At 37.9% G+C, this 16,982-nt stretch overlaps 1 protein-coding gene across 1 annotated transcript in view; it reads left to right on the top strand.

Annotated features, from left to right (window-relative positions):
- LOC109043291 (ankyrin repeat domain-containing protein 13C) overlaps window positions 1–16,982 on the top strand; it is a 31,908-nt gene that overhangs the window by 2,161 nt on the left and 12,765 nt on the right. The window contains exons 3-9 of the mRNA XM_019060441.2: window positions 473–577; window positions 2,287–2,418; window positions 3,472–3,683; window positions 4,885–5,016; window positions 7,856–8,020; window positions 12,177–12,326; window positions 13,814–14,061. Coding sequence (XP_018915986.2) covers window positions 473–577; window positions 2,287–2,418; window positions 3,472–3,683; window positions 4,885–5,016; window positions 7,856–8,020; window positions 12,177–12,326; window positions 13,814–14,061 — 1,144 coding nt within the window. The remainder of the gene's footprint in view (window positions 1–472; window positions 578–2,286; window positions 2,419–3,471; window positions 3,684–4,884; window positions 5,017–7,855; window positions 8,021–12,176; window positions 12,327–13,813; window positions 14,062–16,982) is intronic.

Here is a 16,982-nt window from a genome sequence, read left to right as displayed (position 1 = left end):
CGTTTTTAATTGAGTATTTGCTTCATTTCTCATGATTCTACTCGAGGGGTATCACTGACATTTCCACTTTTGCAGTTGAAGATCATGTTACCTATTGAATGCATAATATGAATTAAAAATAACTAAGTAACACTGGCATGAAACTTAAGTCTGTCTAGTTGAAATTTTAGCTCCTGAAAATGGCACTAAAATTTTAAATAGTTGTAGCGCAGGATCATGAAAAATTTGCGAAACAATTGACCATTTGACAATGCGAGGATTTAAGTATTAAGGTACATGTTCTCTCATTACAAATTCACTTAGAGAAGGATCATGCAACACAAGTTGTTGAGCAACTCCTGACCAAGATATTAACATTTTTCTCGCATAAATTAAAACTTCCTGTTTTCAAAAAAGACGTTATCTCATTGACTTAAATCGCACTTTGAGCAACAAGCCGAGCATCTTCTCTAATTTTCTCAATTGTTTGCAGCCTGTGTGTATTTACTACTCAAGTATGGTGCTCCTGTGAAGATAAAAAATGCTGCCGGTTGGAGTCCACTGGCAGAGGCCGTCAGCTATGGAGACCGTCAAATCAGTGAGTATCACATAACTTAAAAGACTTGCGCAGGGAAACCTAAAGTAAAAGTGGGTACTAGTCTGTCAATACTATGCTCAGAAGCAATCGATCAATCAAAATGTGGATTACCTGTGATATGCATTCTGAGATTGTTGCATAAAGGTGCCACTCAAGTTCAATAATTTCTTGCCTGACAGAGTGACGGCACACTCGATTCAAAGGGCCCAAAAAACGTCTGTGAACTAAGTATTGAAGTATTTTTTGAGGTAAACCTCTCAAAAACCTATTGATCTAATTTCGCCAGAATTTTAAGTTTATGGGATCAAAATACTTATGAAATCAATGAAACTAAAAAAAACTGGTCATAATTCTAGTGAAACTAGATTGGCAACTGTAGTATTGCCCTTATAAAATTTTCAACTTTTGTAAATTTGATCCTATATATCACTCTACAATATAAGATCATAAGAGTAACACAGTGCCTGAGGCGGGGAACACTTCATAAGCTTGAACCGCAAAACAATCAAAGAGCACATTGGCTGATCCAGCAAATTGGCAACATTGTCTTTTCTCCACTTAAACCTTTGGAAATGTATTGATTCTTGGAGGGGCCAGGTGCCCCAACAAGAATTGATTATTTAGCATAGGTTTAAATGGAGGAAATCCGATGTTGCCGAATTGCTGGATCTGCCTCCGAAAGGGCGTTGCCTCTGAGACGATGCTGCCTGTGCAGCGCAGGGAAAGCACGCAAAGAAAACCAGAAAACACTGATATAAGGATGAGAGGAAGACTTGCCGACCGGCCCGAACACAAATGAAGAAAAACATGACTAAGAAATCACCCGAAAGGGTGATTTCCCCTTAAATAAAAACTCACATTTTGGGAGTAACAAAGACTTGCACGCACCTGCTAAGACGAAAAGGACCGAAGTGAAGTAGATGGCGTCTCCGCATAACCGTCCCTCTCTCTCTGGTGTCCGCCTCTCTCATTGGTGGATCAAGTCATGTGACTGGATCCCCCAATAGGACTACAGACACCAGACAGAGACAGGGAGGGAAATGCAAATATCCAAAATACATATTTATATGTCACACCTCTTAGGCCTTGTCTCCACGAGCCGTTTCACGAGATTTGTCCGAGGGAAAAATCCCACTTACGAAGTTGGGAAAAATATTGAGTTAATCAATATTTTTCCCAGTACCAAGTATGGTACTTGTACCCCTAGGACCTACTGAGAGAAGAAGAAGAAGTGAAAACGAATTGTGTGATATTTTATTCATTACTACATTGTTAATGTTTGTTTAGTTAAAATAATGTGTCTAATTGTCAATTGAGTGCATTTATTATTATAATCCCGGTTAAATACTCGACTTTAACTACTTTATCTTCCCGCGCAAACTAGTCGCAGGACTGTATGAGCCCCGTCCCGTGGAGACGGTAACTGGGAAAAATCCCAGAAGTTTCATTCCTGCGATTTGAACTTGGGACAAATCCCATGAAAACGTCCCGTGGAGACAAGGCCTTCGTTGGATATAATACACATCTCTCAAGAAAAAAATAAATGCAAAAAAAAATTATTGCTCAACCTTACCCTCTTCTCCCCACTTGCATGGCCATTGAGCAGCAAAACAATACTGACGCATACTTCCATTCAACATTTGAATGAAGGAAATGTCTGGTATCTGTCAACCGGTGTAGTTTTAAAATAATTGTACCTATTTTTTCAGTATCATCGTTAGTCCGAGCTCTCAGGCGGCAAACTCGGGAGCAAATGGAAGAACGTAGACCAAATTTAGTTACCGCTCTCAAACAAATGGGTGATTTTTATATGGAACTGAAGTGGGATTTTCAAAGTTGGGGTGAGTAAAAATTCGTAGATTACTTCATCTTCTTTCAAGATTGTATTTGCTATGTTTCCTTTTTGTCTCCAATTACTGCGATGAAAAGAAGGAAAGGAGGACAAATGAATGTAATCATTTAGTTTGTGAGTCTGAGTAAAGGTGTTCTCAGTATTGTTGAGTTTTGCGTTCAATTTAAGTTTGTGAGTTGGGATCAGCTTGACTCAAATCGTATTCCCCTCAAGAAAGAATGCAACTACATCTCATCTTTACCAGTAGAATCCAGGGAATTTCTAGCTGAAAACACTGTGTTTTCTTCTGAGCTCATGCAAAAATCAGGCATTTTTCTGGACAAAAATTTTGCAAGTATGAATATTCTTAAAATAGAGTCATTAGGTTTCGGATACCTCAGATACTTCTCCATACTAAAGTTATTTTTTTATCACATTAAACTCATAAATACTTCCAAAAACCTCTTGAGGTATAGGAAAGTGCATATCACTTGTGCCAAGATAGGCAACGGTGAGAATCACTTCAGTAGCTTCTTTTGCTTTTTTATATGTTCAACTTCAAGCATCAAGAAACAAATGTAAGGATCACAAGTGACAAGAAACATGCATAATACCCATTACACTGGCAACTGTGCTCACAGAATCCTTTCAGAAAACAAATGTCTTTTTTTTCTTAATAAAAATCATTTTTTTCTCAAACTTTTCTAAAATTGCTTTGCAGACACATGTTCCACACTTATATGCTAAAAATCCTAATAAGAGGATTTTTGGGGGGAAATAAGAAGAAAGTAAAAAAGGAGATAATGGAGAAGCTAAAATTTTAGGGAACTTACAAATGTGGAATTTTTTGGAAGGAAGGATTGATAATGGAAGAGCAAAGACTTTTATGACGAGGGCCTTGTAGGCACCTTATCCATCAATGAAACGTCTCTAACATCGATCGACTTGTACATAAATTCATCTCCGGAGACACACATTCAATCTTGATTTTGTAGAATTTGATCACTAAACATTTTGTTTACCTAGTTTTATGATCATGTTTCATTTACCCTCTTTTTTCCAGTACCACTGGTGTCTCGCATCCTACCGTCTGACATCTGTCGCATTCACAAAAAAGGTTCCTCAATACGTCTTGATACTACTCTTGTTGACTTTAATGATATGCGATGGGAGCGAGGGGACATAAGTTTTTTGTTCAATGGTGATGTGAAACCCAATCAGTCATTTACGGTGCTTGATAATCAAGCTCAAAGTTACCAAAGAATCAGGAATGAGGTAAGCTTATTTCCCCTTGTTTAAGTCACAGATTTGTGTCAGTGCTTACTTTCAAAGAAAAACTCTTTGAATTTATCAAACAAGTGTGAATGTTCTCACTTTTAATCTCCTCTATTCTATTTTCTAGTTCAATTCATTTGAATCATTCAATAACAACAGTGCCGAACAAGGCTAAAACATATGAGATCTTTTGTGCACCGAACAGCCATCTAACCTTCAGAACAACTGGATACTGAGGGCATCTTGCAAACAGAAGATCAGGAAAAGGAAATGATTTATGGAAACGCTTTATGAGTATTGGAGAGTTACCAAAAGCTTTTCGGAAACATATTTATCCCTCTGATAAGCTGTGATAATTTGTCTTGAAATTAGGCCCAAAGAAAAAATTTGCAAACTTCCCAGAGAATTTGTATTTTAGCGGAAGAAAGTTGGCAACATACGAAGGTTTATCTGGTGTTTAACCTCAGCACAGCAATGTCCCTAACAGTAAATAGAGATCTTTTATGTGGCAAGGATTTATGATTTAAGTGCTTTTTCTATTGCAAAATTCTGCAAGATTTACGATGGTACCACTTATTTTCTCTGAAATGAACGCCCTAACTGGAAATAGCTCTTCAAGTTGAGACCATGATTGAGGGGATCTCTGCCATGCTGAGGAAGAATGCCGTATGAGCCCTCAAACGTCGTCAAGTTTCTTTTGATAAAAACCGAATTTACTGGGAAAATTGTGAATATTTTTTTCCAAAATTTTCAGACAATTTTGCACAGAATTTAATCTGAAATATCTGAACATTTCAAGGGAAAATATGCATGAATTTCGTCGTAAATACATGTTTTATCAAGGGAAATTTGACAACTCTTGAATGTTCATACGCTGTTCTTCCTTAGCACGGCAGATTTCCCTTGCTGCGCAGAGAGCCCACCTTTATAGCCAGTGGAATTTCTCATGCTCACACAGTGAGCAAATACATTAGCAGGGTTTGTTTTGGAACTCCAAAGCTGGAACTATTGCAACCCTGTCAATGTAGTTGCTTCCCACCTGTGCACGGAGCGTTTAACTCGATGCACACGCCTAAGCAACATGTCAAAAGTGAAATTGAGAATAACAATGGCATCAATGTTCTGACAGAGCATCATCACATTTTTGTTCGTTTTTGTATTTTTTCCTCCCTCAATTTTTATTCCGATAAATTTTTTTCAGGAAACTGATCTTGAAATTGAGGATGAAGTTGATCTCCTAATGAGTAGTGATATAACAGCTCCACAAATGTCCACCAAATCAATAACATTCACCAGAGCCAAGTCTGGATGGTTTTTCAGACAGGATAGAAGTGTAAGTTTCTGCTCTTTTCTTTCTGTTTATTTGTTTGCTCAATGTGATCATTATCAAGGAAAGGGACCCTAGTTTAAAAAAACTCCAGGTCGATGTATTTATACTGCTTAAAGGAGTGCAGGACAAATATTTTAGCAGTTTTGAGACCTACCTGCGCAGCAATGACAGGAAGTTTACAGGGTTGCCACAGTCAGGGAACACCGGCAAATGTCAGGGAATTTTATAAAGTTAGGGATAAGCGGGAAATTTCAGGGAAAATGACGAAAATGTCAGGGAAAATTTGTAAAATCACCTTTATTTGCTTTCTAGAATGGATTTGAGGTTTCGAACAACAAATTTTGCCTGAAAACTATGATAAATTATGCCTTCTTAACCATCCGTCACATCTTCAATTGTCAGGGAATTTCACCAAAATTTGGCAGAGAAATGTCAGGGAATTTCATTTTCTAAATTCTGTAGCAACCCTGAGTTTAAGTGCAATGCATTTCCTGTAAGATCATTCTGAAAGAGCGGATCCTACATCACGGTTGGCAGGGTAGTGGATCCTAAAAAGCTACATAGTGACTGACCTGTGTGAGTTGGTCTTGTTTTTCCTATCAACAACGCTGTATTTAAAGTCCAGCTCTTGACTTTTAACATTTCTATTCTTTTTTGTTTGCACCCAGCATACACCGCAGGTCAAAATTCAAAAACAAGTTCAAGAATAGTAAAATTTGAATTTGTGAACTTCTGTATTTTGAGCTACCGAGGCAAAGAAAGCACTTCTAAATGTAATGCATTTTTTGCTTCTGCATTGTCACCTTTCCAAGTTGCGCTCGGACCCTGTTTCAGCCCGTTTCCCCTAGATATTTTAAACATTCTGAGGATGCCTTTTTTAAAACAAGAAAACCGATGGTTATAAGACTTTCACAAGCAATCAACTGGTACCAAAATTATCCGAATCAGATGCGACGTAAGTGGACTGTCCTCTTGTCAGGGAGAATAAAAAGGAACTGATGGTTGATTTAATTTGCATCAAATTTACTTTTCCTTCATTTTATTTGATTGTGATTTAGCACAATGCTGCCTGGACAGCGATGAGAGCCATAAGTGCAAAACAGAAGTTTTGAGAAAATGGGCTCAGAAGCGTCTAAGCAGCAAATTTTAATGAAAGAAGCCACCGTTACTGTCAAATTGCCACCAATCACGCGAAAGATTCTTAGAAATCGTTTGGATGATTGAAACTTAACCGATTTTATTTCAAGTACACAAAAAGGGTATTATTCATTTTCATGTTAGGCTAAAGTTAGACAAGACAGCCATAAGTGCTATCTTCTGCATGCTTTCATGATTGCGTTTTGGACTCACCACAAACACATTTTCAGATTAGAAATCGGCAGAAAAAGGTAGCTTTTTACTTGAAAGCACTGTTTTCATTGGCTCTCTAGAGGAATAATGTGACTTACTGCTATTTTGCCTGCAACTACATCATTTTTTGTGCACTTATGGCTTTCTCATATGTCTCGTTTTCATACAAATAAGATGAATTTTACTGTTTTAGCTTTTTTAGTGATTTCACCTAAAAGAGATGAGAAGAATTTTTGAGGAAACTCGATTTAAAAAATTTGACAGTTACTGCTCTCCTCGATATTACGGCAGAATGAGCCTCTAAAGTTGGGGTCATAGATAGACTAACAAGGGGAACTTACGGACCTGCCGCCTCCGATTGGGCTGCATTTTTTTTTACAGACTCTATGGACCAATTTTAGAGGTCAATTTGAGCCGTTTTCCCGAATGCGCAATAGGAAGGGCGTAAAAAATTCCCAAAAGTTGCGTTTTCGGCGCGTGATTTGGTCGTGCGGCGCGTGGCAACACTGAAGCAGCCTCTTGTACCGCTTTATCGGACTGAAGGTTTCAGCGGAGTCCGGAGCCCTACTGCACAGGTACTGGTTCCATGATAGTGATGTCCCGGGTTCGATCCCCGATTTTTTATTTTCCGCATGATCACGTAACATTTTATTTTTAATTCTTCATCCGCATTTATAAATCAAGCAGTTCCGATCACTATCCCCCCCCCCCCCCAATTTTACGTACATTTTCCCCCGATATTTATTCACATTGACCACCAATAACCGCATGAAACTTCATCGACATAAATTAACGAATTAAAAAGCAAAGGGCCAAAATAATGTGTTTCTTGGCGGCCCTTGCATGCACATGGGTTTGGGGTTGCTCTTCGATTTACTTACACATTACATATTTTTCCAGGAAAACATTGGAAGATAATGTAGTAACAAAAAAGGTTTTCTTTTGCTTTTTAATTCATTAATTTATGTCAATGAAGTTTCATGCGGTTATTGGTGGTCAATGTGAATAAATATCGGGGGAAAATGTACGTAAAATGAGGGGGGGGGATAGTGATCGGAACTGCTTGATTTATAAATGCGGATGAAGAATTAAAAATAAAATGTTACGTGATCATGCGGAAAATAAAAAATCGGGGATCGAACCCGGGACATCACTATCATGGAACCAGTACCTGTGCAGTAGGGCTCCGGATTCCGCTGAAACCTTCAGTCCGATAAAGCGGTACAAGAGGCTGCTTCAGTGTTGCCACGCGCCGCACGACCAAATCACACGCCGAAAACGCAACTTTTGGGAATTTTTTACGCCCTTCCTATTGGCGCATTCGGGAAAACGGCTCAAATTGACCTCTAGAATTGGTCCATAGAGTCTGTAAAAAAAAATGCAGCCCAATCGGAGGCGGCAGGTCCGTAAGTTCCCCTTGTCAGTTTTAGAGACTTGACAGACTCTTGTTTAACAGATGCTAATCGTATCTTATTTAATCCTTTTTTCTCAGGAATTGGTTGGGCCTTTCCATGCTGAGTTCTACTCCATAAATGGAATGATACTGGAATCTAGGAAACGCAGGGAGCATTTGTCAGAAGAAGATCTGCAAAAAAACAAAGCAATCATGGAAAGTTTCACCAAAGGGAACGCACAGCAACTTGCAGGCGAAGCTGAAGTAAGTCAGTTACATTTTACATAGGCTGTTCAAAAAGTAATGCATTGATCGACTTCTAGAGCGAACGGAAAAAGCTAAAAAAAATTGGTGTACATATTTGTATATTTGGAGTGAAAACCGATATATTGAGACCTTGTTGAGTTCTTTTGGTCAAAAATTGACCGAGATATGACGTTTCTCCCATGGCATATTGAGAGACCACCTCCAGGATTTTAGGGGTACTTTTTGAGAAGAAAAGAACGAGTCAGCGACGAATACTGCCTCTGTCTAAACTATCATCCTGGTACACTTCTTTCATTTCTTTATACGTATCATTTAACGACAACCCTTACCAAAAACAATAGTGGATGACGTAATGTTGTTATTTTTTTAATGTTTCGCTTACACTCAACATCGCAAAAAAGGGTAGCAAAATTAACCACAAGACAGACCAGCTGACTCGGTTGCAATTATTCTCTCAGACGTATTTTTAAGGCTTTTTGCAGCACCTCTAAAATCCTGGAGGCGGTCTCTCAACATGCCGTGGGAGAAACGTCATATCTCTGTCAAATTTTGACTAAAAGAGCTCAACAAGGTCTCATTTTAACGGTTTTTACTCCATCTACACGAATATGTGCACCGATTTCTTTTTAGCTTTTTTCGTTTGTTTTAAAAGTCGATCATTGCATTACCTTGTGGACAGCCTATGTATTCCATAGTATATATATCATTTTTTAGTAACTAGAGCTCAAGGTAATGTTTTCAAAGTCTTCTTATTTACCAACTTTATTGTTCATTTATGGCCTCTACTTTTCTTGGTTTATGTTTTCGACAGTCTTCAGTGCTTTATTACAAGTCAAAGAATTTGTGTCTGTGTTGTTAGTGTCACTAAAGTCTAAAGTGTAAATAGTAACTCTTATACTGCTGTATCAAACGCCGTATGAACCTTTAGGTGTTGCCAAATTTCCCTTGATAAATCACGAATTCTTCGAAATATTTATGAACATTCTTTTCCTGATTCTTCAGGAATTTCGTTTGCAATTTGATCCAAATAATGTAAAAATTTCAAGAAAAAATATTGATAACTTTCCTCCAAATTAAATATTTTATTAGAGGAAATTTTGCAACTCTTGAATGTTCATACGGCGTTTTTCCCTAGCATGGCAGAATAGGTCTGTTGCCCGCAAGAGATGTAGCAACGTTAATACTTTTCACAGGTAAAATTGCACTAAAATCAGGATGGTTGCATGAAACTAATCTGAAATTTACTGCTTTCCGTGCAAATATACCAATGAGAAGAACTACACGTAAAAAATAGTAGAACTACCACGTTCAAGTTATTTAGGAGATGAATGCATTCAAAAGACGACAGGTGCACGCGAAAAAAAGCATATTCATCTCCGATTGCAACGTTATGCACCAATTTTTATGTTTCATTTTTGAACACCGTTTTAAAAAACTACACACAGTTTTTCCCACGAATTTCTTAAATGATCTCAAGTGTAAGCAGTAAAACTTTTGACGCGATATTGTCGTTATCATTCTATTTTCTTTCTACGTAATAAAAAAAAAAAAAAAAATTAAATATCATGCGAGTTTCTAAATTGTTGCAATGAGGATACATATTTTCCCTTTAATTATGGTAAAAAACGGAGCAAGGGGTCATGAATGATGACACATAATCCTAGTTTACCGATGGCTTTAGCGTCGCGCGAGCCTGGGAATGGAACGCGGTGGAGTCATCTTTGCAGTGTGACGCGCCTCACATCCGGCTGGGGGTAATACGCCAACATCCATGGTCGAATAGTTATCTCGTTACGCCTGCCGTGAATAATATTAAATATGGACGCCTGGATGCGGAAAAAAGTGTTCTTATCTCCGATTGCAACGTTGCAAATATCTACTCATGCATGTTTAATTTTAATCGATTTTTTTTTTTTTTTTTTTTCAAGAAGCTGCCTACACACATAATAAAGGAACAACCGAGAGATCGAGACTCAGGTCTCGCGGTAACAGCGTAGCGACGGCTCGTTTTTATTTTAATTTATTTTCCGGTTGAAAATGAAATTGTAACTATTTTGAAACGTTCCGGGTTTTGTTTATCCTTTGTACTTTTTTTGCAGCCTTTTCCCCAAATTAAGTTGTTCTTTTATAATGTGTATTTTGGCTGATTAAGTTGTTTTTCATTCTGCCCACACACAGTTTATTAGAGGTTTCCGAGAAATTTCCGGAATGATCTAAACTAAAATCACAAAAAATTTCGACGTGATATTTTCGTTCGTCCTAGTTTTTTTATTTTATTTATTAATTTATTCATTATTAAACCAAATTTAATATTACGCGAATCAAGTTTCATAATTGCTGCCTTGTTTTAAAATCGTCCGAGTTTCTGAATCGTTGCAATTAAGATACATATTTACCCTTTAATTGTGGTAAAAACCGAGCTGGAACCGTCGAAAGAAATGACGCATGGTCCTAGTTATGGGGCAATTTTAGAGTCACTGAAGCCAGGGAAGAGAGCGCAATCGAGTGTCGAGTCATCTTCACAGTGTGATGGGCCTTCAATCCAGTTAGCGGCAATGTGCCTGTACCCGTGGTCGAATAGTTATCACAAATGACTCTCGCATTGCGCTTGATGCAATGCGAGAAGTATTCGTGCAGTCTTGTAGGCGCTAATATGACGACGACGCCGACCGCACTGTTTGGCGCAATGCGTGAAGTATTCCTACAGTCTTGCAGGCGCCAATATGAGTTTGACACCGACCACAACGTGTTCGGCGCGATTATTCGAACTCACGTTAGGATAATCACGGCATCGAGCTATGGGGCTTAAAATACTCATGTTGTGTTTCGACGCCGCATGCGCAGTCCACCGTTGCCTCGTTTCTCCAGATAAAATATTTTTTCTGAGAAAAGTTATGAAAGTTTTCTATGTTCGCTTTTTAGATTGAATGGGCCATTGAACAAGTAACGAGTTTAAGCATTCTAATGTATGATTCTTCAACAGAATTTTACGCAGAACATGATTCTCGCAACGAAAACTACTGAGATCAACTTCTAGCTAAGATATTAACATTTTTATTGTACATTGGTTACGGGAACTTTGAATTGCCCGGTCACAAGAAAAACAAAACCCTACGCGAGTCAAATTGCACACTACAACGGCTTTAGCAGACTACTCAATCGAGCCTTGTTTCTTCCCCACACTGTGCTGTTCAAAGTATGTACAGCTTGAACTTGGCGTCAAGATGGAGGTTGCCATATTTTCATATTACTGAGACTGTCATAGTGACGTTTGAGGGGCAATTGAACCCAAGTAAATTATTCCTTTTTCCATGAGCGGAAAGGTTGAATTTATTCATAAAAAACGTCATTACCACGGTTAGGAGTTAATCCAGGGTTAGGATTTCGATCCCTCGAGTTCGACGTTGAGCGATCAATATCCTCGTTGCCAATTGGTGTTCACACCGCCAGCCTGCAATCCTATGGGATCGAAGGATTATGAAAAGTTTCCTGCTTTTCGTTCACTATTTTGTTAATTTTTTTCAATGAAAAAGAAACTAACTATATATAGCCTGAAATATGTACAGAATATTCTGCCGAAGGAGAAGAAAAATTAAGATCGTTTTAATACATTATGTTGAGTATGGCAGGGAGACTGCCTCTGCAACGTTGCAGAAGGAGATCCATGGCTTCCCTTCTGCAACGTTGCAGAAGGAGATCCGTGGCTTCCCACTTTGATCATGTACATGATCTTTGACGTAAAATTTTGAGGCACATCCTCCGAAAATCCATCGCCCATGGCGATTTCCATGACGACAATCGCCTCCGACAGCCAAATTATCAGCTGACGGAAAAAAACTCGCACGGGAAAAACGAAAAACCGCCTATCTCCCGGCGGGACCAACGGGATATCCGATTTGTCCAAGGGCACAAGGGGAGCCGAGCCCGTCGGCCGATCCCTATATTTTTCCCGCCGTCGGGGGACCGGGACGGTCGAGCCTGTACCACCCGCGCACGGATCGGCCGGGCGGTTCGCGCTGAATTTTGACGCAAAGAAAAGGCTTACGGAATTATATATGGTGATGATGATGTTAATTAATATGAGCCTCCCCTAAAAATTGAGCCGACAACAAAGTTGTGACCATTAAATATTTACTTTTGTATCCATTTTCAGTATGTTCGAAGAAAATCCCTAACACGGCCACCAGAGCCTAAAGTGACATGGCAAGAATATTTAAATGCTCCCGCAGGAGAACCTCCTATTTTAGGTCGTCAACTAGTCTATAAGAACACCAGTAAAGTTTATAGAGCAACTGTTGGCATGGTAAGTTTCAAGATTTTTTTTTTCATAAACTTTGTTGTTTCTTTTTTTGACAATACTAAGTTCAACATTGTTGACTCTATTTTTAGCGATGTATCTAGCCTGTGTTAATTTCCATTTAAGAGTATATTGGTCTAAAAAAGTTCCTGATAGAGACTGCAAAATGATATATGTTCCCGTTGTTAAACTTACAAAAGAGATTGAGGGAACCTTTGGTGTCTCTTCTTTTTTTGCTCTTCTGATGGAAGGGTGTATCTGTAGTTCTACATGAACCGCAGGAAGCATAGAATCATACGAAGAACAAGACTCTTATGGAAATCAAAGTGCACCCTTGCATCAGAGGAGCGACAGAGGGGGACATAGAATAGATGTGTTCAAGAGTAACTCAATATTTTTATTTTTATTCACTTTTTTTCCCCAAACATACCTCCAATAGACGCCATTACTACATTTCGCCATGCCTAATTTTCACTCATATTAATTAATAATTTAACATAGAACTTAACCCCTTAATACCCTTAAACTGTCGGTGGATTTACCCCAGATTATGAAAAATACACTTACTAAAGTTCAAGTTCCTGTCTTGTTAGTTTTTCGCACAGGATATAAAACATCAGAGAAAGTTAGGCAAGGTCATAAAAGTGATCTAACTTCTTTTAGCGCTTTTATTGAGAATTTATCAATATATATCACTTCTCTGTGACATAGTACTAGAGTCCACGCCAAATAAGTTTACGCTCTTCTAGGTTGCGACAAAAGATCTTCTGATGTCACTTTTACCCTTGAAGGAAATGGAAGAATCAAGATGACAGATCTCCTTTTGCAATCTAATAGTGCATAAACTCATTTGGAGTGGACTTTATAGATAGACTTTATAGACCTCAACAGGATTATAGATACTATCACAGAAAACCAAAAGAAACAAGAATCCATACAGCTTCCCATTTTTGCAGCCTTTATTTTTGCTCAAATGACCGAAATTCAACCAGCCAGTCACAAGGTCAAGCAATTTCTGTATCCCTGCCTGCTAAAACTGCAAAGATTGATCTATTGCTGGTCATAAACACAGAATGTGTGATTTTTGCTTTTACTCATGAAAAGTGCATAACCCTCTATGGTATGATGTTACTTATTTGTAGCAATTTTTTTTTTTTTGGTTTTTTAAAACTTATTTTATTCCACTGTGGCTTGTTAATTCAAAAATTTATCAGATTTTTTTTCTTAAATAGTTATTACTAAAATGTTTATACTTTGAAAAAATAATTGGGGTTCTATATTTGCATGAAAGCTACAAATAGATATATGTCCACCAGAATCCAAAATAATTAATGCCCTAGAGGCTTCAGAAGTTAATTAATGATGTCATCTCAGTTTAATTGCCAAATATCCTATTGAGACTGTTATACCTAAACTGTAACCTGTTGAGAATTATTCATCTCTAGCCTTGGTCGTCACTATTTCATTTCATTCACCCTCAATTTGTATTTCAGAGTCCAGATTTTCCTTTATCAGTCGATATGCTGTTGAACGTATTGGAAGTCATAGCTCCTTTCAAGCATTTCACCAAACTTCGGAAGTTCGTGCAAATGAAACTGCCTCCCGGATTTCCGGTTAAAATTGACATCCCGGTTCTAGCAACAGTCACTGCCACAATCACTTTCCAAGAATTTAGTTTTAGGAATGATATACCTTCCGAGTTATTTGAAATTCCAGTCCATTATGTTGAAGACCCCCACAGGTACGTTTCTTTCATAATTATTGATTCGTAGTACCCAGTGAGATATCAAATTTAAAAGCTAATTCATTATTAGTACAGGTGAGAGTAACAGGATAGTGAAATAGTGCTGGGTTAATACTATTCTGCAGAAAAATCAAATGTGGACCCAGCACCACTCTACCATCCTCTTACTTACAGAATTTAGGTCACATTTTTAGTGTTTTTTTCTCATTTAAGCGGAAGTTAATTTATGAGGAGATAAATTTTCCAATCCTTAGGTTTTCATTGCATAAAATTTCCACACTTGATTTCCACAAATAACATTTAATTTCCTTATGCTTCAATACAATGGCATATTATGCCAGTGTAAAAAAAATAGAGTTGGGCCGCAATGGATTTTTTGCATCACCGGATACGGATATCAATTTTTTTACTTGATAATTCGCCGTGGTATCCGGCGGAAACTGGAAATACCGGATCTGTATAGTGCTTTTTTGCATGAGAAAAATTTCCTGAGTTTGCGCTAGGTTGGGACAAGAGGCGTACTGTGTATTAGACCATCTAGACTGCTACCGATGATATGTGTGGCTTCGTAACGGCAACCTCTTTACTTTTCAAAGACATGCTGTGAGTCGGCCTGCTGAAACGAATACTAAAAAAATGACCTGGCAGATGAGCAGCATAGCTTTCATTGAGTTTATGGTATGATGAGCCAGATGGATCTGATGTGCAGAGAGAAAGATATTAACAGAAATGTCAACAAGACCCAAGTGGAATTCAGCGCTGCGGACTTCACACTTTTGAAAGCCCTGCCGCCGTTTGCCAATCAAAAGTCGCAGCATTTTAAAGCCTGTCCTGATGGAAAGCTGTTGGGTTAATCTCTGTTGGCGAGAATCTTTGAATGAACAAGAGAAATGGATGTTTAAACCGATCACAAACTTAACTGGCCTTTGTTTCGATACTGCAATAACGAACTGCCTACTGCAACATTACGATAATTGCGGAGTTACGCTCCAACTAAAAACGTTACCATCAGGAAACATATGCACATGTTGGTAACATTGACTTTTTTCTCTTCCACCTGCATCTCCGTCTTTGAAAGTGAAACTCGTGAGCTTAAGGAATTAAGGATTACGTTCCAATCATGTTCATTTGCGTAAAATGCACTTAAGTCCGGTAATAAAAAGTTTCGAAAAGTTGAACAATTACCATGACTTAAAAGTATTGAACGACGAATAGAAGTATTGTAGTATTGAAAGAGAAGAAAAAATACCACCAGAAACTTCTCAAAATTTTCAAGGCCGAAAAAGCACTATCTGTCAGGTCCAAAAACCGGATAGCGCGATTATCTGGCCGGATACGATTTTTGGGGGTATCCGGCCGGATACCCGGCCCAACTCTGAAAAATAAAATATTACCTAAATTGCACATATAATCATAAACGAACTCTAAAAATGACTTTTGTACAAGTAGAGTACAAAGCACCAGCATCGGTTTAACTTGTCACTGTGTAAGTGTTTACAAATTCTTTTACTACATGGAATGGGTTTCTTTTTAAGCATTGTTTTAAATTTTTTTTGAAGTGGAATAGTTTTTCCGCAACTTAACAGAATGCTCAAATTTTCTCCAAGTGATCTGGAAGTTCATTCCTTCCCAAGCCCTTTCCAGAACTTCTCATAATGGGTCAGTTGCGTTGGTCACAGAATCGTATTTTGATTCTTTATTCTTGTAGATTAGTTAATAATAAGATCTGTCCCAACCGCAACTTTCTATGTTCAATAATATTAACCAAGATATCGCCCCTTGAAAAGTCAGGATTTTGGCGTCATCTACCGCAGTAGTGATACCCTTGGTTTCTTCCACCTTGCTTCCATCCGAGTCTCACATTGAGTAACCAGTGCTAATGCAAGTCTCCCTCCTGACTGATAAAACCAAGGTTGTCACCACCGCGGTGGATGACATTATAAACCAAATTTTTCAAAGGGCGATATCTTGGTTAATAGCCGACGTTAAAAGTGGCTGTTTGGACAAATCTTATTATTATTAGCTAATCTACAAGAATCAAGAATCAAAACACGATTCTGTGACCAGCGCAATTGACCCATGATGTTGGACTTTTGGAACTGTGTTACAAGAGGGCTAGTAATAGTTGTTTTTGGAACGTTCTAGAGCTTTTTCAAGTTTACTAAAAGTGGTACTAGAAGGAATGTGGCTTGCACATAATCACTTGCGAAGCAAATGATGAGGATCTAAGAGGCGAACTCCCTAATAAAAATAATTAACTTGTAAATAATAGTATCGAAAACAAAAACTTGATGCATCCTTTTTAGGATGGATAGACTACCTTTTAATTTTGTGATCTCATTTACAGCATAGAAAGTAATTGAAATATGAGTTTTCCCATGTAATATCTACTCAATGACATCTTGATGAAGGTAATATAGTGAAAGGAGCTTCTCTAAAAATGGTAAAATCAGCAAGGATCTTACTTAACCAGTGTTTTTTGGATTGCAGTCAATTTTTCTTTATGTTGTTATTCGTTCATAATTTAGATGGTAGTTTTATGTTTGATCTCTAACTGCTTTTCAAAATTCATGGCTACATTGTGTGCTTTTGGTTGATCTCAACTTAATCAAGATAATCTATTGGAAGCAGAATATTTTATGCTTTTTTCCCCTGTAATGTTCCATGTTATCATTGCCATGGCAACATTTATCGTAACTTTTGCCTTTTTAAATGCATTAAAAGCAGTTAATTATCGATTATAGGCGCCCTCACCTAAAGTCAATTCTTTTTAACGGATATAAATGGAGAAAAAAACTGTCACTGCATGAAAATCGCCCCTCCCATTAAGAAATTACCAGCGTAGTAAATATAGGCTCGGGCTCCTTAACTTTCTGATAAGATTTTAGTGCTTATTGGATGACAGTATTTCAATATAA

This window comes from Bemisia tabaci, chromosome 3, assembly GCF_918797505.1.
Source record: "Bemisia tabaci chromosome 3, PGI_BMITA_v3".
NCBI lineage: Eukaryota > Metazoa > Arthropoda > Insecta > Hemiptera > Aleyrodidae > Bemisia > Bemisia tabaci.
The sequence above is the reverse complement of the archived record's forward strand: the minus strand, read 5'-3'. Positions and strand labels throughout refer to the sequence as shown.